The sequence below is a fragment of the Enhydra lutris genome, unplaced genomic scaffold (assembly GCF_002288905.1).
Source record: "Enhydra lutris kenyoni isolate GAN:26980312 unplaced genomic scaffold, ASM228890v2 scaffoldscaffold86, whole genome shotgun sequence".
In the NCBI taxonomy this organism is placed as follows: domain Eukaryota; kingdom Metazoa; phylum Chordata; class Mammalia; order Carnivora; family Mustelidae; genus Enhydra; species Enhydra lutris.
In genome coordinates, this window is record NW_019154170.1 from 4,528,555 (window position 1) to 4,551,104 (window position 22,550).

General features: G+C 62.6%; 1 protein-coding gene across 2 annotated transcripts; it reads right to left on the reverse strand.

Annotated features, from left to right (window-relative positions):
* Positions 1–721: 721 nt before the first annotated feature.
* On the reverse strand, positions 722–20,503 carry LOC111161713 (thimet oligopeptidase 1). 2 transcript variants are annotated; one of them, XM_022525582.1, is made up of 13 exons: positions 20,406–20,503; positions 17,327–17,539; positions 14,734–14,882; positions 13,640–13,747; positions 10,702–10,804; positions 8,055–8,215; positions 7,195–7,330; positions 6,319–6,685; positions 5,758–5,959; positions 3,127–3,313; positions 2,844–2,972; positions 1,718–1,854; positions 722–1,246 (listed from the first exon to the last, which is right to left on the reverse strand). In XM_022525582.1, the coding sequence occupies exons 1-13, from the start codon at positions 20,419–20,421 to the stop codon at positions 1,088–1,090; spliced, it is 2,067 nt and encodes a 688-aa protein (XP_022381290.1). In that variant the 5' UTR covers positions 20,422–20,503; the 3' UTR covers positions 722–1,087. The 2 variants fall into 2 exon arrangements, with proteins under 2 accessions (XP_022381290.1, XP_022381291.1); XM_022525583.1 differs by having other exon boundaries at positions 722–1,243; positions 20,406–20,502.
* Between the last annotated feature and the right edge of the window lie 2,047 nt (positions 20,504–22,550).

A 22,550-nucleotide genomic window follows, 5' to 3' on the forward strand; every position in this document is an offset into this window, starting at 1 on the left:
GCCTCCGAGCCGGCACCACCGCCAGAAATACCCCCGAGGCGCTCCGAAGAATTACCAGGACACCCCGGAAGGCCGCTTGTCCCCCAGGCCCGGACTTGGCTGTGCTGCTCGCAGCCAGAGGGAGCTGAGCCAAAAGGACTACATGTGCCTTAGTCTTCAAGGTCACATGGCCCAGAAAGGTCACAGCCTGGCACCAGCAGCTGCGCCCATTAATCAGAAACCGTCAAATCACAAAGCCCTAGGTCTGGCCAAGGGGCCGAGACAGGAGCTGTGCCCAGCAGGCCCAAGGGCGGGCGGCCACCTGTCGCCTGCTCCCGCCATCCCAGCTGCTGGGGCACAGGCGGGCGGTTGTGGCCTCCCAGCTTCCAGAACAGCTGAGCCTGGTCTGACACTGGCCGGGGCTATGCGGGAGCAGGGAGGAGGGCAGGACACAGGTCCCTGCTGGTAAGCGGCACCACACGCCCGTGCCGCAACCCCCACCGGCACCCCCATCTCTGCACGCAGTCTGGCAGCTCAGCTGGCCCCCAGAGACCCCGACCTGTCCCATCCAGGACACGCCAGCACAGAGCCGCCGTCGACGGCCTGCGTCCCTAGCCTGAGGGCTGACTTCCAAGAAGTCCAGGGTGTACCGAGCGCACGAGCACGTCCCCCCTGTGCAACCACTGACATGGCAGAAGGGACAAGAGTCAGAGACCAGGCCAACAGTCTCTTTTCTCTTTCCTTTTTTTTTTTTTTTTTTTAATGGCTGCATTTCAAAGAACCACCATCTTTCCACTCACAAAACTTCCCAAGAGAGGGATGGATTAGTGCAACGAACTGGCGGGCTTGACGGGACACAGAGCTTTCCAGGCATCTCGAGGATAAGAGCCCATCAGCCCAGGCCGGCCGCCGAGGCGGGGGGGGGCCTGTGGAGACCAGACAGGAGGAATGGACAGGGAGGACGAACACCCCATCTCCTCACCCTATCCCGACACCCCACCCGGAGCTGCGGGCCACCCTGTGCCCCGTCCGGGAGCTAAGGCAACAGGGTGGCAGGAGCCGGGGGCGGGGCGCTGAGCTCGGGGCCAGGGCCAGCAGTGCCTGGGGCTCAGCAGGCCGGCGGCTCGCTGCTGTCCACCTGCAGCCCTTTGCTCAGGAGGAAGGCATCCTGCTTGGGGTCTCGGCCCAGGAAGAGCTTCAGCATGACGCCAGCGTCCTGGGAGCCGCCAGGCCGCAGGATGCAGCTTCTGTAGTCCATGCCGACCTGCTAGGGACATGGGTGGGGGCATCAGTCCTCAGGCGGCAGCCCTCGAGCACCCCTGCTCCCGCCACGAGTGGGCTCAGGGGTGCCTGTGTCAGCGTCAGAGAGAACGTGCGTGCGCAAACACACGCGTGTGTCCACAACTGTGTGCACGCTATGCACACAAGCACGTGTGTGCGGGAACCCCATCCACTCCCAACTCCTCGAGGCCCTTCACGTCACAGACTGAAGCCCTGGCCGAGCCGAACTTCTGTGGTGACAGAACACAGGCCTGGAACGCCGGCGAAGCCCCCACCCCCCAGTCCAGGGTGGTGAACCTCGGGGAGGAGGGAGGGCCCATCTCCAGCACCTCGCAAAGACCGGCAGGTGCCTCAGCCCCCCCTCCCCCGGTCCCACACAGCCGGGAGCAGGGCCGAAAGGTACCCTGCTCCCTCTGCAGACAGGCCCCCTCCCACAGCGTGGCCGGCCAGCCCTCACCTTGCCATTGAGGACGCCCTCCTGCTTGAACCGCGTGTGGAACATGTCCATGGAGTACACCTCGCTCCACAGGTAGCCGTAGTACTGGGCGTCATAGCCGCCTGCCAGGTGGCCGAAGGTTGCAGGCATGTTGGTCCCTGGGACAGACATGGTATGGCTCTCACCGCGGCCTGTCTATCCCCCAGCCCCCTCAGGGCCCCTTGCCAGGAGAAGGGGGCCTCAAACCAGCCCCGTCAGAGATGACCCACACACACCCAGGAGGAGATGAACTGCCCCGACATTTGTAGAAAGCAGGAGCTTCCTAGAAACACACCTTTGCCCGTTCTCTGCTGACACTTAAGAATCTGCAGAGAAGACAGGGGCGCCTGCGTGGCTCCATGGGTTAAGCCGCTGCCTTCGGCTCAGGTCATGATCTCAAGGGTCCTGGGATCGAGTCCCGCATCGGGCTCTCTGCTCAGCGGGGAGCCTGCTTCCCCACCCCCCTCTCTCTGCCTGCTTCTCTGCCTACTTGTGATCTCTGTCAAATAAATAAATAAAATCTTAAAAAAAAATAAAATAAATTATATTAAAAAAAAAGAATTCGCACAGAAGATAAACCGAGACATGCCCGTGCAGCAGCGAGTACGCACTGCTGAGCTTTTTGAAAGAACTGTTAAAGTGCTCGTAGACTAAAACAGCGCCGCACCACCCACGCTGAAATCCCAATTACTCTCACACGTGCTAATCCAAGCGCGTACGGTGACGCACCAGGACAGACACCACAGCCTGACCTACTCTCTCCGACTGGGGCAATGAAACCCCCAGTCTTTGCAGCACTCCCAGGCCTGTTCCAGAGCACAGCGTGGGAGGCACAGGGTGCGGGAGCTCAGCGGCCGGCAGGGAGGGAAGCAGAACCCAGCCCGAGCGCCGGGACGGACGGCGAGGAAGGACGGAGTGCTCACACCCACCAGCGGCCTGCCACACGCTGGCAGGCCCAGGAACACAGAGCGAGGGGCCAGAGGCCGTCTGCTTCCTCCCAGGCCTCAGCTGTCATCTATAAATGGGCCTGACTAGATCATTCTGACTCCAGGAATGGCCACGACCCTGACCCACTCCAGAACAGCGGGCCCACCGCGCGGGCAGCTACCTGGCGTGGCTGGGACCCCGAGGACCTCCCGGCAGAGGCGGGCGTACTCCTCCGCGGGGTCTGCGGCTGTCTGGGTGTGCAGGGCCTGGTCCACCTTGGCCAGGACGATCTGGCGCAGGTTGAAGAGACCTGACGGGCAGAAGGAGACAGGGAGGCTGGCCCTGAGCTCCCACACGAGCAGCGGAGAACCCCGTGAAGGCAGGCACCAGGCTCCCCGCCTCCCCAGCCTCGGTGCCAAGGCCTCCCGGACGCCCCCGGGCCGAAGGGCGGCTCCCGCGGGCACCTGTGTTGGCCTGTCGGGACTTGATGAGCTTCTCCAGCAGCTCCTGGGGGATGGCGCTGCCGGTCTTGTAGTGCTGGGACATCCTGAGCAGCGGCTCCTTCTCCCACACCCAGTTCTCCAGCATCTGCGAAGGGGCCTCCACGAAGTCCCGCTCCACATGCGTCCCGCTGAACATGGCAAACTCCGCCTGTGGGGGCGGGCAGAGCTGCAGGGAGGGCTGGACCCTGCCAGGCCAGCTCCTAGCCACCGGCCTTGCCCGGGCACACAGCACTCTCCGGACAGGCACAGCTGGGCCAGCAGACAGCAGGCTGCCCGAGGCCCCGACGCCTGGGGACGGGACAGGAGCGGCTCCCCAGGGGATAACAGCCATCCCGGCCCAGGACACACGGGGACGGGGAGCACGGCCACCCCTGGCTGGCCACCTATGTTCCCTTCGTCCATCCACAAAGCCAACGCTCTCAAAAAGCCCTAGACCCTCCCAAAAAAAGTCCTAAACCCCAAAAGGCACGGGCCTGCAGGTGATGGATCTGTATGGCAGTATCGGAGGCATGGTGTGCTGACTCCGCTTTCACGTAGGAAATTTCCCTCAAGTCCTGCTAGAATCCGCTCTGGTGGCCACTAGGCCAAGGGAGCAGCCCGACCTTGGGCAAGTCCCTTCAGGGCCCAGAGGGAGGCAGGGGAACTGGGAGAGCGGATGTGTTGGGCCTCATTACCCACAGACCCTATTTGTGACTCTTCCTAGTTGCTACAATTTCTATCCCCAAAACCAACACCTGCGGCCCTTCGTGGTCTTTTAACCCTCTGCCGCTGGGCTTCAGCTCTGGCTCTAACTGGGTCTTTCCATGCTCTGCTGACAGCTTCCCCCCTATTTCTGTGTTTTTTCAGTAGGCGATTGGGCTGTTTAAATGGATCCCAACAGGGCCGCCTGGGAGGCTCCAACAGTGAAGCATCCGCCTTTGGCGCAGGTCATGATCTCAGAGTCCTGGGATGGAGCCCCGCGTCGGTAGGGAGCCTGCTTCTCCCCGCTCTGTCCCCACTCATGTGTGCGCTCCCTGTCTCTCAAGTAAACAAGATCTTCAGAAATAAGTAAAAAAAACGGACCCCCGCTACCACGCTGAAGTGCCATCCGGCTTTCCCGAGAACAAGACGGCCGTAACGTGCAGACACAGCACAGTCGGACGCATGAGCTACGGCGCGGAGGGCTGGGAGTTCAGTGCGACGAGCCAGCAGTACGTATCAGACACACGACACGGGGACCTAACCCTGTGCTCCCGCAGGAGCCCTGCTTCAGGATCCGCAAACTCTGTGCTCGCAGCCACTTCACAGAACTGCGAATACTGGGGCGCCTGGGTGGCTCACTGGGTTAAGCCGCTGCCTTCAGCTCGGGTCATGATCTTGGGGTCCTGGGATCGAGCCCTGCATCGGGCTCTCTGCTCCATGGGGAGCCTGCTTCCCCCTCTCTCTCTGCCTGCCTCTCTGCCTGCTTGTGATCTCTCTGTCAAATAAATAAAGTCTTTTTAAAAAATAAAAATAAATAAATAAATAAAAGAGCTGCGAATACTGAGACTGTGTATCTGGAAAGACCTGAAGGAAACGAGGGAGCCATGGGAGTCACTGCAGAAGAGGGACAAGCCCGTGAGCCTCCAGCGCCGGGCAGGGAGAGCCGAGGGGAGCACAAACGGGAGCCGGCAGCCAGGGCACACGGCCCGCAGGGCTGCACAGCCACGGTCCCGCCCTGAGGAGCCACTGGCCACCGAGCACCAACCCTCACCCCGCAGACTACAGCCGGCGCAGCAGACGAGGGACGAAGGTGAAGAGCTGAAGCCACAACTTCCCGAAAATCAGGAGAACGTGACCCTTCAACAAGACACACAGAGTGCATCCGTGCAGGAAGCGGGCGGAGCACTGCACACGAAGGTCAAAACCCTCTGCTCAAAACGCGCTTCTCAGCGCATCCCCCGTGTGGGCCCAGTCCTCGGCCCCCGGCAGGAGCGAGGCCTCCACCTGCCGCCCCACGGACGGACCCTGAGGCCACGACGTGCAGGGAGGGAACCAGACACAGGAGGCCACACGGGGTAGGAGTCCACGCGTGCGACACCCCAGGCCAGGCCCCTCCACGGACAGGAAGGGGGCTCGAGGGGGCTGGGGGGGGGGCGTGGGGACAACTAAGAGATCTGAGGCTCTTTCCAGTCACGGAGACGCTCCACAACGCTGGGACAGCAGTGACGGCTGCGTAACTGGGTGAACTAATCATCGCTGAAACATCCAACTTAAAAGGCGCTCCCTGGCGCAGCCCTAACCCGACGGCCAGCGTCTTCGTGAGAGGAGAGGGGGACACAGACACACCCAGGGACGACCGCGTGAGGGCATGAGGAGACCGCGGCTACGCGCCGAGAACGGCCTCGGAAGGACCTGGTGCGGCCGACGCCCCGACCGCAGACCCCCCACCCGCAGCCCCCCGGGGATGCGCGTCCATCCGCCAGCCAGCCGTCCGCAGGGCTCGGCGACGGCAGCTGGCACAAGACGGCGCCGCCGTGGCCGTGGTGACCCGGGCGGCGTGCTCCGCACAGCATGGAGGCCGCCTCCAGACGCAGCCGCCAGCCCCGCCCGCCCCGCCGCGCCAGCACCCACCTGAGAGCAGAGCTGGTGCATCACGTGCCCGAACTCGTGGAAGTAGGTCTCCACCTCGTCGTGCTGCAGCAGCGAGGGCGCGTCCGGGGTGGGCTTGGTGAAGTTGGCTACCATGGCCGCCACGGCGATCTGGCGCGTCCCGTCATGCCGCAGGCAGCCGGGCTGCAGGCCGAAGCAGGCTGCGTGCCCGTACTTGCCCTCCCTGCGGACGGCGCGGGGTTGGGCCCGGCCGGGGTCCGCTCCACGCGTGGCCCGGCCCAGACAGCTCCCGACCCCAAGAGAGGCCCGGACTCCGCCAGCCCAATTCCCCTCCGACCAGCGGGCAGCCAAGGCGGCTGGACACACGGAGTGGCTCAAACCCGCTTCTCGGGAGCAGGTGCCCGGGAGCCGGGGGCCTGCCCCACACTCATCTGACCCCCTCGGCCGGAACCTCCCAGGCACCGTCCTCCCCAGACAGCGAGCACTCCCACCCCTCGGCCGACTGGCGCTGTGGCAGCCCCACAACCCGCTTCACCGACGGGGTCGCGAGGCTCAGAGGCCCGCCGCGCAGCTCGCACGCACCTTGGGTAGAGATCGAGGTAGAACTTGCCGATGAGCCTCCCGGAGGCCGAGTCCCGCACGGAGTACAGCTTCACGTCTTCGTGCCACACCGCGGCGCTCTCCTCCGGGTGGAAGGTGAGGCCCAGCAGCTCCTGGTAGATGCCGAGCAAGCCCTCGGTGACCACGTGCATGGGGAAGTACTCCTTGAGCAGGTTCTGGTCCACGCTGTAGCGCGTCTCCTCCACCTGGTTCATGTAGTAGCGCATGTCCCAGGCGTTGATGCGCCCGTCGAAGTCCAGGCCCCGCCTCTCGCACTCGGCCTTCTTCAGCTCCAGGATCACGGCCCGCTCCTGCTCCCCGAGGGGCTTCAGCTTCTGGGCCAGCTCATCTGGGGAGGGCAGAAGGGAAGTCTAGGCCACCTCCCCCCAGCGGCTCCCCCACCAGCCCCCGTCCGAGGCATGACGGCCTCACAGCCTCGGGCCCCAGCACCCCGCCTGGAAGGCCTGGATGCTGGAACGACCCAGACCGACATCGACATCGCCCCACAGCAGCTGGGGATGGGGGCGGGTGCGGGGAGAGGGTGGGGGATGCCGGGGCACGAGACACCTCAGCTCAGTCCCCTACCCCGGGCAGGAAAGGACGGTGACACTGGGGACACCTGCCCAGAGCTCACACCGGGAGGCAGAAGAGCGGGGGCGGATGCAGGCTCACCCCAGAACCCTACACTCAGCCATCCAGTTAGAGCCCCTAGAGGCTGAACCGGGGTCAGGGAGGTGTCAGGACCCCCCCACCGTAGGGTGGACACAATGGGGCTCTAAGCCTCGTCACACACAGCCAAGAACACCCCGAGCCGCACTCCGGGAGAGCGCGGCGGGAGGCTGGGGGCGGCAGGGTTACCTAGGAAAGTGGCCACCGCCCAGCTGCTTTTGGCCATGTTCATCTCCAGGACGTAGTCAGCGTGCGTGCTGAACCCCAGCAGGCTGGACTTCTGGGCCCGGAGGGTCACCAGCTCTCTGAGGATGGCACAGTTCTCCTGGAAGCGACCAACGACCGGTCTGTGGGCGCCCGGCCCACCCCCTCCCACTCGAGTCCCAGGGCCAGCACGGCTCTGGAACGCCACACCCAGCTGGCTGCGGCTCACTTCCCTCCCCCTTCCCATGGCCTAAGTGGCTGGGACTGCCCTGGGTCTGCCCATAACACACACGTCTCCGTAAGCCCTCGGGTCCCTTTTGGAACCAGAAAGGGTGTAACTGGGAGAGGTTCGAGGGCCGTGAGTGGAGAGCGACGTGGGCCACGTGAGCCTCGGGGGCACCATGCGCGGAGCGCTCACCCCGGTCTGCGGGAGACACTGAGCAGAAGTGAGGCCATACCACGGCGTGGACACACACAAGCGTCTGTGTGTGAACGGAGGTCTGTGCGCTGAAGATGAGCCCCCGGCCGCCGTTCGAGGGCCCAGGCCGCCACGCAAGTCACAGAAAAGGGGAGGGCGTGTCTCCAGAGCCCACCCAAGGCCAGCAACGCCACTGTGGGGGGGGCGGGTGACCAAAGCTATGGCGTGGGAGCAGCGGACGGTCACACAGACACGGGACTGGGTTGGGGAAGGGATCAGACCCTGAGCTGTGGCCTGGGCCCAGAGCCAGACCCGACACGGACGTCTCGGAGGGGCAGGCTGAGCTCGCCTGGGGCTTGCCCACCCCGGAGCCTGGCGGGCACCGCGCAGGCGGGGCGGCCGCGACCTCTGGGCGCCGCCGTCCCACCTGTTTGCAGCGGCAGTTGAAGGCCTCCTCCACCTTCCTCCTGGTCTCGGGCACACGACACTTCTTCAGGAGAGGAAAATAGTGTGGGTACTTGAGGGTGACTTTCAACTTGTCATCCCCAATCTTCTCCAGAGAGTTCAAAAAGTCCTCCGGCAGGCCTCCTGCGGGAACAGGAAACCAGCGCTGCCACGGGCCTGGGCGGCTGGGGCGGGCTGGCGGGCTTCCCTCCGTGCGAGGGGTTAGGGCTGGGAGCCTACAGGGAGCAGGACGCCAGGCCCGGCCTCCCCAACCTGCCCTGGGCCCCTCCGGGAAGACGGAGAGCTGCGGCCCTTCCCGCCAGGGCTCCCAGGGAGGAAAAGCTCCCTGTGGCTCAAGCCCTGACACGGGGCTTCCAGGAACTGCAGTCCCTCGCCTCACCCCTCCTCCAACAGCACCATCGGGAGAGGACATGTGCCGCCCTCGGCCTCGGGATGGCCGCACTTCTGCCACGGCCCCCAACCTGGAGCCCGGCCCCTGAACCATCCCCCAGAGGTAGATCAGGGCACATCACTGCAGACGGAAAGCCTCCAGGGGCCACCGGCTCCCACCTGGCCCACAGCTCCTTCCAAGGGCAGCTCGCCCGGGGCCCTCACCTCAGTCCAGCAGGGAAGGGACGCCGTGTGGCAGGGTGGGCAGTGCCGGGCAGAGCCTCCAGGCCCGCTGCGCATGAGCACATGCGTGTGTGCGTGTGCACCAGACACCCATTTCCTGACTCTGCGACGGGGCCTGGGAACAAGCCCGCAGTGGCCCCGGCACGCCGGGCACCCACACCACCGTTTCTCAAGAGCAGACGGGCCTGGAACCCAAGTACCAGAGAGGCGCTCGCGGAGTAACAGGGACGCTTCATGCTGCAGAGGCCCGAGGTAGAAGTGGGACAAGCTGAGCACCCAAACAGGGACAGCAGCAGTCCACAGCCCCCAGGGTAACGGCCTCCATCCACACCGATGCCACAGATAAACCCACTCCTGGTGAGGGGAGGCGGTTCTGACCCGAGAGACCCGCACATGAACGCATGAGGAACGACAGGGTCAGAAAAGCGGTGGCGGGAGCCTCACCCAGCGGGGACAGTGAGGAACCGTAGCCCAGGACCCCCGGGGAGCCGCTGGTGGGGGAGCAGCTGCACCTCCAGGGAGGCCCCAGGCAGAGAAGCCCCCTCCCCAAGCACCTGGGCCTCAGGGTGGGGGGAGGGAGGGAGAGAGAGACCCACTGTCCGAGGCTGTAAGCAGACACCACCTCTCCCTCCGGCAAGCCGAGGAAAATCCACCCGCGCCACACGCTTGCAGAGCACGACCTGCGGGCGGGCTGGCCAGGCCACCCTGGCTGTGGTCACCGCCCCGCCCTCCGAGGCCAGGGCGGCCGGCTGCACCCACGCGAGGCCAGGCTGAGACAGCGAGGCCCCTCGGGCCAGACAAATGGGCGGAAGAGCCGGCCCACACGAGGAGGTGGGCGAGCAAACTCGTCTGCTGAGCTCAAGACCCGGGACCCTCCTCTGGCCAAGACACCTGGCCACCTGTCCTTACACGGGAGCCACGTGGGGAGACTTGCCGCCCAAGGCCCAGGCAGGGAAGGGAATGAACCAGAACAAAGGACAGCAGAGCGCACGCCCCGCTCAGGAACACCCGCCACTGTGGGTGGGCCCCTCGGCAAGCAAGCTGCCCTCGGGGGCCTCCGGGGGCGGGGGGCCTGGCAGCGAGGCCCGGCACGGCCACCCGCCAGGTAGCCGCAAGGTCACGGCCATGACGCCCCAGCGCCTGACATAGGACTGGCAGGGCTCACACAGGCAGCAGCGCGACCGCTGGCCTGAGCTTCTCGGAAGTGTCCACATCAGGGGAGGTGACGCTTCCGTGAATGGCCAAGGGGCGGATCGTCAGGACAGGAGCCCAAAGAGTCGGCATGACTCCATGTGACGGGGGCTCTGGGAGCGGACCGGACAAGGGAGAGGAGCACAGACAGTGTCCTCGATGGCGCAGCAGGGGCCGTGGGCCGTGTTCCCTCTGACGTGGCTGCTCCGCGCCCGGCCCCCTCCCGGCGCCAGGTGTGCCCCTGGGGAAGGCCCCCAGGACCACGGAGGACTCTCCTGCCTCGGGAAGAACACAGGCCTGGCACCGTCCTCGCGAGGGACAGAAAGCGCCCCATCAGCGGGGCGAGGAGAGCCGAAGACACGGGGCTTCCAACAGTATGAAGTTTTTCCCAACAAAACAGTTGGGCCAAGCGAAGAAAAGAGTAAAAATCGGAAAAGATGTCTCAGCCCCAATCTTCGGGAATTCCCGCCTACAGCCGGGTTCGGGAACAACGATCACCTGGACTCAGTCGATCCGATCCTCTCACAAGACTGAAACAGGACCAGCAGCAGGCAGGGGAGCGGGTCCCAAAGGGGAAACCCGGCCCGCTCAGCCGCCTAACCCAGCACCCCCAGCACGGCTCAAGGAAGGGTCCAGAAACACAGATTCCAAAGCACTGACTGCTCCAAGGGAAGAAACCCCCTGGCCCAGGGCAGTGGGACACAGATGTCCCCGCACTGCGCAAGCCTGCAGGTGGTGGCTGCAGCCCGGGAGGGTCCTGAGACCTCGAGTCAGCCCCCCGCGCCCCCCTGCGCCCCCACCAGTACCCAGCTCCTCGCGCGTGAGTGGCAGGAAGGTCGTGTCCTCGTTCAGGTTCTTGTTGAAGTCGATGCACAGAAGACTCAGCTTCTTCTTGATGCTCTTGATTTTCTGCGGGGAGGAGCACAGCTGTGAGCCAGCGCTGCCGCGGGGGGGGGGGGCCCACCAGCAGAAGAGACAGGCGAGGCGGGAAGAGGGGATGGGGAAGACACAGACGTCAGGTTCCAACACCAGTCGGCACGGTGCCGATAGCACAGACAGTGGCCTCCACACTGAACGGCCCTAGCGACCCCGGGGACCTCAGGCTAGCGTCCCCATCTGTGACGCATCCCCCGCCAAGAGCGCTCTGGACCTTGCCGCCTTCCAGTCCACAGCCGAGGCTTTTGGACATCCTGACAGAGCAGCAAGGCTAGGCCTCAACGCGGGAACTACTGATGGGGCCCCCAGGTCAGCCCGCCGTCCCCTCCAGGGGGGCCTAGAGCAGAGCCCACCCCTCGGCGTGACAACAGCTGCTCTGAGCCAGCAGGGGACAGGCGGGGGCAGGTTTGCAGGGAACATGGGGCTCCTTGGGTAAGACCCTGGCCGGAATCAGCCCACACAGGCAGACTGGGCCTTGCTGGCCACAACCCTGCGCCAGGCACTGCCGCTCACTGCCTGGCCCCCCGCTGCGGCAGCCGTGCCAGTTACGGCTCTGAGATGCGGCAGGGAGACAGCATGTGCCCTCCGGAGTCCCCACCCGGCTGGCCGCCCCGGCTCCACGCCGGGCTCCCTGTGTCCCATTCGGCACGGGGGCTCTCAAGTCACCGTCCGTGCAGCCCACCGCCCGCCTGTGCACACACGCCAGCCTTTCAACAACCCTGAAAAGGCCGGAGCTGCAGGAACCGTGGGGCCCCCGGCCGGCTCAGTCAGGGCAGCACCTGACTCTGGGTCGGGGTCGCGAGTTCAAGCCCTGAGTTAGGTGCGGCGTCTGCTTTATACAAACAAAAACGACAGCTGTGCTTCCGCCGCTCTGGCGGCCTGTGGCACCCGCAGCCACTGGAGTGGGTGCAGCGCCGGGCTCTGGGCCCGACTCCTGCCGTGGAATTGGACTCAAGTCCCACTGGCCCTGGTTTTTGTGTTTTTGCTTTTAAGGTTCTTAATTCTTACAGGGGCGCCCGGGTGGCTCAGGTGTCTGACTCCTGGTTTCGACGCAGGTCGTGATCTCAAGGTCCGGGGATGGAGCCCCACATCAGACTCCCCACTCAGCAGGGGGTCTGCTTGAGATTCTCTCTCCCTGCACGGCCCTGCCTTATGCGCACGCAAACTCTCTGCCCCAACAATATACAGTAATTAAAAAAAAAAAAAAAAAACAAAACCTGTGTTAAAAAGATTTCCATTTTTATATAATCTCTACACCCAACACGGGGCTCGATCCCACGACCCCAAGACCAGGAGTCGCACACGGCACCACACACGTCAGCAGGAGCCCGTCACTGCCGTTGGTTTTAACGTCACACGCGCCTCATCTCTGAGTCCTAGTTTCTGCAACAAGGCAGATGTGCCGACCTAATCAGAAAACCGTCCTTCTAGGTGACAAGGGGGACGGTCGCGGAGCTCTGGGTGCAGACCTAGTGTCGGCATTAACTGCGTCTTCCACTTTCTGCGTCCTGTGCTTTCCCACCCGGGGGGCTCACTGACCCTGGAGAACTGTCCTCTCCGAGGGGTGGCCGCCCGAAGGGCACCTCGTGTGTGCAAACCAGCCAGCCCAGAGCCCGCGGCCCGGCCGTCTCCCTCATGCGCTGCCCGGCGCCCGGAGAAAACGGGGAGGGGGTGGGGCATACGACGATCCTCCGTGATTAACCGCCGGACAGGTGGGAGGCACGGCCCTGCTCGCCCGCTAACGCAGGCCAGCGCGCAGGAGACGCCCTCTGTGAGGCCGGGCTTATGACAGGCAGCGCTGTCACTCCTGGCACGCAGCTCCCGAAAGCCTCGGAATTTCTCCTGTGGTAACAAGACACTATAATAAACTGCCCAAGCGACAGGAGTGCGGACCACCGTGTTCCTTATCCCCAGCCCCCTCCGACCGCACTCGGGGCATGTTAACAAGACTACTCTGGAACGCCCCCGAGGACGGCCCCCGCGGACGGAGCGGTGAGGCGCCTCCTGCCTGCGCTGGGCGGGGAGGTCCCCCACCTGCAGTGTCCGGCAGTCACCGACGGGGTCATCAGTCACGCCCACGCAACAAGGCCCCCACAGAACTCCTGAAGGACAGGCTTCCGGCAGGGCTCACAGGGAGGGCAGAGCTCCGTGCCTCTCCCCCGACCTTGCTGTGCCACATTAGACCCTTTACGTAAGTAACAGTGAGCAAGCGTTTCCTGGGTCGCGTGAGCTGCTCTAGCGAACGACGTGAACGCGGGGAAGACGCGGCGGGAACCGCTGAACCATAGGGTGGTCGTTCAGAAGTAGAGAGAACAGCCTGGATGTGAGACCGCAGTGTCACGTCGGCGCCGTCTCGAGGGGCCAAGCCCTGAGGCTGTGGGACCAGACACGACCGCCAGGTAGACGGTGTCTGACAGAGGCTGCCCGCGGGACACCCAGCTGCTGTCCCGGGGAGCCACTTGTGGTATCGGGGAAGACACGCTGCCAATGGCAGAGCTCAGAGAACAGGAGGCCCCGCCGGCGTGAGCTCCCCCTTGATGCCATGGTGCCCGAGTCACGGAGAGAAGCAGCGGAGCTGTGCCCCCGGCACTGTGCCCGCTCTCCGTGGCCGAAGGAGTGCCACGCTCTCGGGAAAGCCACACCGTGACCCGGGAGAACCCGGAGCAGGGTGGGTGCAAAGGCAGAGCTGCTCCACACAGACCCCCCTCCCAGAACTCAGGCAGCAGAGGTGGGCACACAGCCCGAGGCTGGGCCCCCGGAGGCCGCTCGCTTCCGGGCCCCCGCCCACCTCCGCGGGCTGGCACTCACCTGCTGAGTCTCCTCGGGCAGGTGCAGCCCGTTCCTCCTGCCCAGCTTGATCAGTCGCTCCAGGTACCGCATGGCCTCTGGCCTCAGCGAGTCCTTCTGCACTTTCTCCTAGAGCAAGACAACCACAGTCCCGTGTGCGACGGAACACGGACATACTAACAGGGGTCGGTGAGGGGGCAGGAGACTGGGGCGCTTGTGCGAACCTCCCCGCAGAACGCGAGATGGTGTGGCCGCTGGGGACAGCAGCTACGACCCCCACCCGACTGGGCAAGGGCTCTCCCGGGCATCCATCCCGGAGACACGAAGACTCATGTCCACACGAAACCTGCCCACGAGCTCCTGCTTCCTGGGAACAGCCCAAACCCACACCGGCCCGGAGCGCCTCCCACGGGTGACTGGTCGGATGTGAATGGGAGCAGAAGGCGACCTCCAGGCCGCCACCCTGGCTGTGATGGTGACCGGTTTTGCAAAGTATTATGCTGGGGAAACCAGGCCAAGCACAGGCAGGCTCCGAGTTCTCTCTCACGACCACACGTACATCTACGAAGGTCTCGACGTTACAACTCAACACAGAATCTTGCTTGCATGTCCACGGCCCCCCACCCGGGCCTGTGCCCGAGCCCGCCGGGGTCTCTCCTGACCAAGGGGACACGGGCACTAAGGGAACGGATGGAGGAGCGCCTGTGCACCCCCCACGGCTCACCCCGACACCAGCCCTCAGAGCAGCCGGTGGGGTCAGGACGATGGAAGCATGTGGTGTGTGCAGGAAAGGCATACAACGTCCTAGGCGCTCTAGGCTCTACTGTTTGTGTTCCTCTGCCTTTGTCTGTGTCATTCTCTCATGCTTCTTTACTGCAGCAAAAGACGACACAACACCTACCGCCTCAGCCGTTCTTAAATGCACGGTTCAGCGGCCCGAAGTGCGTTTCCACTGTCATGCAGGGACCCCCACCCGCCACCCCCGGGGCCCCTCACTCTCCACCTCCCAAAGCCTGAGGAACACCACAATCAGGTCTGCAGAGGCTCCAACCCAGCAGTGCCCATCCGGATGCCGGTCCGCGCCCCGCTGTCTCCCCAGCACGTGCCGGCCTCACCTGCAGCCAGACGACCCTCTGGTACACGTCGCGCCTCATGCTCATCTCCACGTCGAACTCGGACAGCCTCTTGTCTGCCTCTGTGCTGGCCATCCGGATGTCCTTCGAGGGAGACACGTGCTGCGGGAAGTCCAGGATATTCCTCTGAACTGAAACGGGGAGCGAACAGGACGGGCGTGAAGACGGGCCCCGGCAGAAACCGGCCAGCACCGACCGCGGCCCCACCAGGCACGCGGCTCAGGCACGTCCGCCGATCTGTTCAGCGAAACGCCCTCCACACCAGGCCCCGGACTGGGAGCCGAAGGGAAGAAAGGGGCAAGGGGCACGGTCATCCACGTCCTCAGGGATCTCACAGTCTGACGGAAAGACCCAGCTCCCGAACTCCAAGGAAAGGGCCGTAACAGAGAAGTGTGACAGGATCCAGAAGAGCCACGGCCGCCAACAGCAACATTCTAAACTCACGAGCAACTTTCTAACTGACAGAGCACGTCTGCATCTCGTTAAATAGAGGAAGCGGGGGCGGTCGTGAGAGCTTTAACCGTCACCGCCTGACCCAGCAACACACCACTAGGTGCCTACACACCATCACACGAAAATCACACGCGCTCACAGCAGGACCGGGAATAACCCACGTGGACGCGACCCAAATGTCCGCTGACAGGGGGGCGGACAAACGCAACGCGGGCCCCACGCACGGGAGCGTCCCACGGCCGCCAGCAGGAGCGAGGCGCCCCCTGCGCAGCCCTGGGGACGGACCCCGAGCCCACGACACTCAGGGAAGGAACCAGACACAGAAATCCACTCAGGGTGTGAGTCCACACGTGTGACACACTCAGACGAGGCTCTTCCACGGATGGGAAGGGATCTAATAGGGGCCGGAGGCTGGGGAGGGGGTGGATGACAGCTGATGGGGATCTCACTTTGAGGTCATGGAATGTTCTAGAATTAGAACTTGGTGATGGCTGGACAACTCTGAGTACAAAAACCCTTGAAATGTATGCTTTCAACAAATTCTGTGACATATAAAATCAGATCCCAACTGAGCACTTGGTTTTTAAAGGCATACACTCTGCACTGAAAAGACCTGCGTTCAAATCACAGCTCGGTCGCTCCTGTGGCCCCAGGGCAGACCTGCTGCCCGTGGCCTGAGAGAGGACAGTGAAGAGGATAGAAACAGCACCTTTCCCTCTGGGATTTACAGGCTCACAAGCGCACGTAACTGTACCCAGTGTGACAACAGAACGGTGTAGTGTGGGATCAAAGCAAGCAGCCAGCGTGAGCAGAGGGGGCGCAGGAAGGGGCTCTGTGATCACAGAGGAGCCCAACATCAGCAAAGCAGCGGGTGCATGAAGCTGCGAGATGGGCGCGTGTGAGTGCACGCAAGCGGCCACACAGCCGGGCACACGCGAACTCCGGGAGCGGAGTCGCACCAAAAGCAACATCAAGGACTCTGGCCTGGGTCCAGAGGGCAGTGGGACACTGAGCAGCTGGCCGAGGGGAATGCCGTGATTCAATTCTAGCTCCCGTTACAATTCCTTGGGGGAGTGGGCGCCTGGGGGGCTCAGTCAGTGAAGCGTCTGCCTCCGGCTCAGGGGATGATCCCGGGGTCCTGGGATCGAGTCCCCAGCAGGCTCCCTGCTCAGCAGGGAGTCTGCTTCTCCCTCTGCCCTCTTCCGTCACGCGCACATGCACAAGTGTACCCTCTCTCCCTCTCTCTCAAATAAATAAAAGCTTTAAAAATAAAATAAAATTCCTTGGGCTACTGCAGGGAGACAGAAAGAAAGGCTGTGGAAGCGAAGCTGGTGTCCGGCAGGGGTGCGGCCAACAGGCAGGAATCAGCCTCGCACATTTGCCGAGAGCCTCTCCGGAAAGGCGCACCACCTGAAGGCAGCATGGAAACCCACGGCACCGGCCAGCAGCACGGGGAGGCTCCGGGAGAAGCCCCCAGCAGAGATGCTCAAAGGTTCCCTGAAGAAGGACTTCTGCTAGAGACCCAGGGGCAAGGATTCCTCAGCTCAGCGTTCTCTGCTTTAAGACTGTCTCGGCCTTTTGTCCCCACACCGTCAACCTTCACAGCGGGACCCGGGGAAGCAGCACCGCATCGATCTCACTGAGCACCTCGGCTCTCACAAGGGGGCCAACACCCCAAGGAGGAGAGAATCCGGATCCAGTCGCGTGGTGATGAGAACACCTGCGGGCATCAGGTTTCCCAAAGCGGAGGGGGGAGAAGAAAAGCGAAGGGGGCCAAGTTGAGTCGCTCGGAGAGAAAGCCAGTATCTCCCCGGACACAGAAAGGAGCAAGGAGTGGCTCTGGTTTGGAGGCTGACATGGGAGCCGGCTCCCGGCACCTGAGCTGTCAGCCACGCCGTCCTGCTCTGGCCCCTCAGATGACAGCCCAGGACAGCCCACCGCCAGGCTGTGCCCGGGCTGCCTCTTGCCCAGCAGATGCCTTTAGCGCCCCGCCCCCACCGTTAGCTCCTCCAGCCATCACCGCCCCCCTGGGGACGAGGAGGCCTCGCTCATGGCCAGGGTCCAGGATCTCCAAGGCCTGAGGTGCTTCGGCCCCCCCTGCCTGGATCCTGACCCGGATTACCTGTGTAGGACACCTCCACGTCAGCCAGCGCCTTGAGGGTACTCTCGTAGGACACGTCTTCATACTTCTGTGAGCCCACCTGGTCATACACGCGCTTAGTTTGCTCGATGAGCTCCACGGTGAGCTCCCCTATTTGCTGGGCGCTCAGGTCCCATCGTAGGTAGTTCTCCACGGAGCACGGGGCCGCTGTGTCCAGGGCGCCTTCTGCACAGGCTGGACAGAGAAGACAGAGCCCCATACTGAACGTGTCTGCTTCAAGGGCGGAATTAGGGTTTGACTAAGTAGGGGCTGGAGGACAAGGGCAGGAGCATGGTTTCCCCACACAAGGGCTTTGTGGGGGCGCGCAGAGTGACCGATCCCTTAAAGCAGAAGCTCTTGCATCCCAGGAGACACAAACTCGGCTGTGATCTGAGAACGCTTGTGCTTGTTGCAACTGCAGAGCGATGCTATGCATCGAGCGGGGGGTGGACGGGGATTCTGCTCAACACCCCCTCGGCTCCAGGACACCCCACAATGGCCCAGCCCCAACGTCGGCAGGGCGGTGTGGATACGCGGTAGACACCTTCCTCTGAGTTAACTCGTTTGATCACGGGGGGCTACCCCCGACATCCCCTGACGTAACAGGACGTTTATACCATGTTACTTTCCTCAAACAAGGGAAATTACTGATTACTAAAACACCCCTGGCCCCAAGGGTTTTTGGACGAGAGACTGTGGTCTGTGAAAACAACGGTCCCTTAAACTGCTGTGCGGTGTTCAGGGTAAAGATGTTTTACTTTCACTCCCTCACAGATGCGCGGTTCTGGGTCCTCTGTGGCCCCTGCCATACAGATGGAGGTCCTGAGATTTGGAGAATTCAAGTCTCACACTGCGACCCCACATCAGCAAGTGGCAGAGGTGGGATTCATACCTGTGCAGTCTGACCTGGGCTTCAACTCTGTGAATCAGCGGAGCGTGTGCACCCCCACCTCTGCACGAATGCAGTTGTCAGAGCTTCCTGCCCCGTTTCCAGGGCCCCACCCGCTTCAACCCTTACTGGAAGTCTATACCAGGAGTTGGCAAAAGACGACCTGTTTTTGTACAGCTCACAGGGTCAAAATGCTGTTGCAGGAGACCGAGTGTGTGACCCGCCAAGCCTACACTAGCGAGCCCTCTACCGCCCCTGGTCTACACCACGCAGACTCTACTGGGACCTGCACGGCGGGTCTGGCCAGCTGCCCTGTGCCTAGACACACCCTCTTTCTTCAAGGAATCTCCTAGGCCTTCCCACAGGCTAACCCCTCTACCCTGAGCCCCAACCCATGGAATCTTCTGTTCCATGTTCCTTTCTCAGATATCCCAATGGCATCCCTGCAGCACCTGGGCGTCTCACAGGACTACGGCTGCCCTGAATCACTTGAACTAAGGAACACAGGCTTGTGTGACTGCCCCCTAGCAGAGTATGGAATGAACAGCAAGCAGAAGCTGCTCCGGGAAACACCCACTTGAGCCCCGTTTCCCCTCTGGCACGGTAGGGAGTTAAGCAGGGCCCCAGTGGTCCTGAACCCCCTGCCTTTTTGTGAACGCCGAAGAGGGACAGGATCTCTGCAGGGCCCTGCCGGCTGGGACAGGCGCTTGGCATCTCTAGGGCAGGGTTTCTTTCTTTTTTTTTTTTTTTTTTTAAGATTTTATTTATTTACTTGACAGAGAGATCACAAGCAGGCAGAGAGGCAGGCAGAGAGAGAGGAGGAAGCAGGCTCCCCTAGAGAGCAGAGAGCCGGATGCGGGGCTCGATCCCAGGACTCTGAGATCATGACCTGAGCCGAAAGCAGTGGCTTAACCCACTGAGCCACCCAGGCGCCCCAAGGGCAGGGTTTCTTAATGGCATTATCCACGTCTGTGGCTGGGTCACTGTCTGGGGTGGGGGTCCGCCCTGGGCACTGTAGGGTACTGAACAGCACCCCTGGTGCCCAACCACTCCATGTCAGGAGCGCCCGCAGTCGTCCCCACACACTGCCCAGTGGGCCCTGGCGTGGCACAATCACGCGGGCTGAGGACCCCCAACAGAAACCAAGTGGGAAAAAGAAGGGCGCTTGAGCCAGGACAGGCCGGACATTCTGGCGAACGGACTGCCGTGAGCTCAGGGAGAAAGGACGTGGGTCTGTGTTACACGTGGTGGTAAACAACGGCTCCAGAAGCGGACAGGACAGGAGACGCGGTAAGCGGAGAGCGGCCCGCAAAATCTCCGGGAGGAGCCGGGACCTGAAAGACTGGAGCAGACCGGTTATCCGCGGTGTTTCCGCGGCCGCCTCCGCGCCGGGTCCCAGGCTAACGACCTGCCGCAAACAAGACAGGCCAGATTCCCGCCCTCCTGAGGCCCGAGTAACCCTAATTACGATCCTCTTTAATGCAATCAGCACGACGGTCGGCTGGAGAAAGAACGGGGAGGGGGGGGTCAGCAAGCGAAAACTCAGGGGGCACCACACAGCGACCCGGGCCACTTTCTGAACACAGGACATCCCGTCGCTCCCATAACGAACACCCTTTCACGACGCCCCTCGGCCCCTAAAATAAAAGGGACTCCCAGGTGCGTTCTGCCTCCCCGCCTTTGCCCTCGCAGTTCCCGCCGCCCGCGGAGGCCCGCGCTCGGGTCACGGCAGCACCCTGCTTCTCCCCCCGGGGTCCGGGCTGACTCGGGCCGCCTCCTCCGAGAAGCCCCTCGGGGCCGCCCTCTCGGGAGAAGCGCCGTCAGCCCACCCCCGACCCCCGCTGCTGGAACGCCCGGCTCCAGCTCCGAATGCCGCCTGGAACGCACGGTGTCCCCCGGAGTCCCCCGGCGTCCGCCCTCGGGGCCCGACGCGCGCTCGGCTGAAGCCGCGCACACGGAGCGGCCGAACGATGAAGCGCTGGAAAAGCGGGTTCATTCATTCGGCCGCCGAGGGGCCGGGGTCCCGGGGTCGCCGACCCATTCCCCCCACCCAGGCCCCCGCCCCTCGGGGGCCACCGGGCTCGGCTCCTAGGCCCGAGTCCCCGGGAGGCGCGAGGGTGCAGGGGACGCCCGGGGCCGCTGAGCGGGTCCGCTCCGAGGGGCAGCCGGTACCTGCCGGGGGCTTCATGGCGGGCGGGTGTGCACCGGCGGCCCCTCCCTCCACCTGGTCCACTTCGCGCTGCCTCAGCTGCCGCCGCCAGCCGCCTCCGCCCGCTCCGGGTCCGCAGCAGCCGGGACCGAGGTGCCCGCCGCCCGCGCGCCCGCTGAATGCTGGGAGGGCGCGTGCGCCGAAGGAGAGGGCGCATGCGCGCCCCAGCTCCACCCACATCCCCGAGGCGGTGCTTTGGCAGGCTGACGCACTTTAAGCCTGCGCTGGATCCCTCCCTGGCCCTGATTGGTTCTGGCGGCGAGAGGGCGGAACCTTCGAGGGCCGTTTCCATGGAAACCACACACAGCTGGCGCCCCGAAGCCGGGGTGCTTGCGGTTCTTACTGCCCAGACTTTTGTGCCAGGGCTTCTAGGTCCCGTATTCGTTTGTGCTCGCTCCCTTTCTACTGCTATAACCGTGTATTTGGCTAGTTGTGCAGATTTTCTCCCGCACCTGAGTTAGTGGCCAGATTCGGGCGCTTTTTGTAGATTATCCCAAAGATCATCCTGCCCAGCTTCTGGCTTGGAACGAATAGAGGCGGGACACATACATCAGCAGAATCCGGTGAATCCCCTAAATTAAAGGCAGTTTTTTAAAAAGTCGAGAAAGCTTCAGTAAATGAATCCAGGACTTCAAACAACAGGTGTTTTGAAACGGTGCAGTATCCTAACCTATAACTATTGTCGTCTATTAAAACAAAATTTTGAACTAAGGCGTCCTTCCTTCCAGGTAGGAAAATTTCCTAGAGCTAAAGTGGCCAAAAACCCCACTCCCCTATTTCTGCAAAAGAAATTAAAGGACTCCGGGTTTCAAATATGCCCGTGTTTTGGGGCGCCTGGATGGCTCAGTGGGTTAAAGCCTCTGCCTTCAGCTCAAGTCATGATCTCAGGGTCCTAGAATGGAGCCCCACATCAGGCTCCCTGCTCGGCAGGGAGCCACCTTCCCCCACCCCCTCTGCCTGCCTCTCCGCCTACTTGTGATCTCTGTCAAATAAATAAATAAAATCTTTTTAAAAATATGCCTGCGTTTTATTTTTTTAAAAGATTTTATTTATTTGTCAGAGAGAGGGAGAGCGAGAAAGCGAGCACAGGCAGGCAGAGGGAGAAGCAGCCTCCCTGCTGAGCAAGGAGCCCTATGTGGGACTTGATCCCAGGACGCTGGGATCATAACCTGAGCTGAAGGCAGCTGCTTAACCAATTGAGCCACCCAGGCGTCCCTATGCCTGCGTTTTAAATAGGATAAAAGGGGGCCCTTGAGTGGCTCAGTCCTTAAGTATCTGCCTTCAGCTCAGGTCATGATCCCGGGGTCCTGGAATCAAGCCCCACAGAAGGCTCCCTGCTCAGCGAGGAGTCGGTTTCCCCCTCTCCTACTCCCCCTGCTTGTTTCCTCTCTCGCTGTGTGTCTCTCTCTCAAATAAATAAACAAAATCTTAAAAAAATAAATAGGAGAAAAGTGAATTAGGAGAACACTACTTGCAACTTTAACACTAACGGTGACCAGTTGTGAGTCTTCAGTTTCGCCGTTTTCCGTTCCCGGAGTTTGTTCCTCATCCTCCAAACCCATCTCTACCAGGTAGATCTTCCCTAACCATGCCGGCCCTCTTGCCTCCCCAGTCATAATCCGGGCACGCCATTTTGTCTTTATAGCGCTCGCCATCCAGTGGAAAGGGTTAGTTTACGTCCCCGTGCACTACCTTGCAGCTCATCAACGCCCGTACAAGGGAACGGGAGCAAACACTCCCCTGGTTTTTACAGTTGGTTTGCAATACGTATTTGTTGGCTACTGGGCACCTGTTGTAAACAAAGATGTTCCTTTACGTCCCATGCGTTGAATGACCGAGAGAATGCGTTTGTGGGACGACGGGTGGGTGAGCAAGTGTAAAAGATTGCGGGGAACACTCGCTCCCCTGCACACAGCGCCTGCGCGGCTCCAGGCGCCAGCTACCCAAACACCGCAACACCACGTGGCCGGCTAGGTGCCACGTGACCGGCCCTGCCGACCGCTCCGGAGTCCGCCACCGTCCCACCATGCACCGCTCCGTTCCCGCCCGAGAGGGGAACTCCGTCCTGACTTCCGGCCTCCATTCGGTCGCAGAGGTCAGTTGCTCTA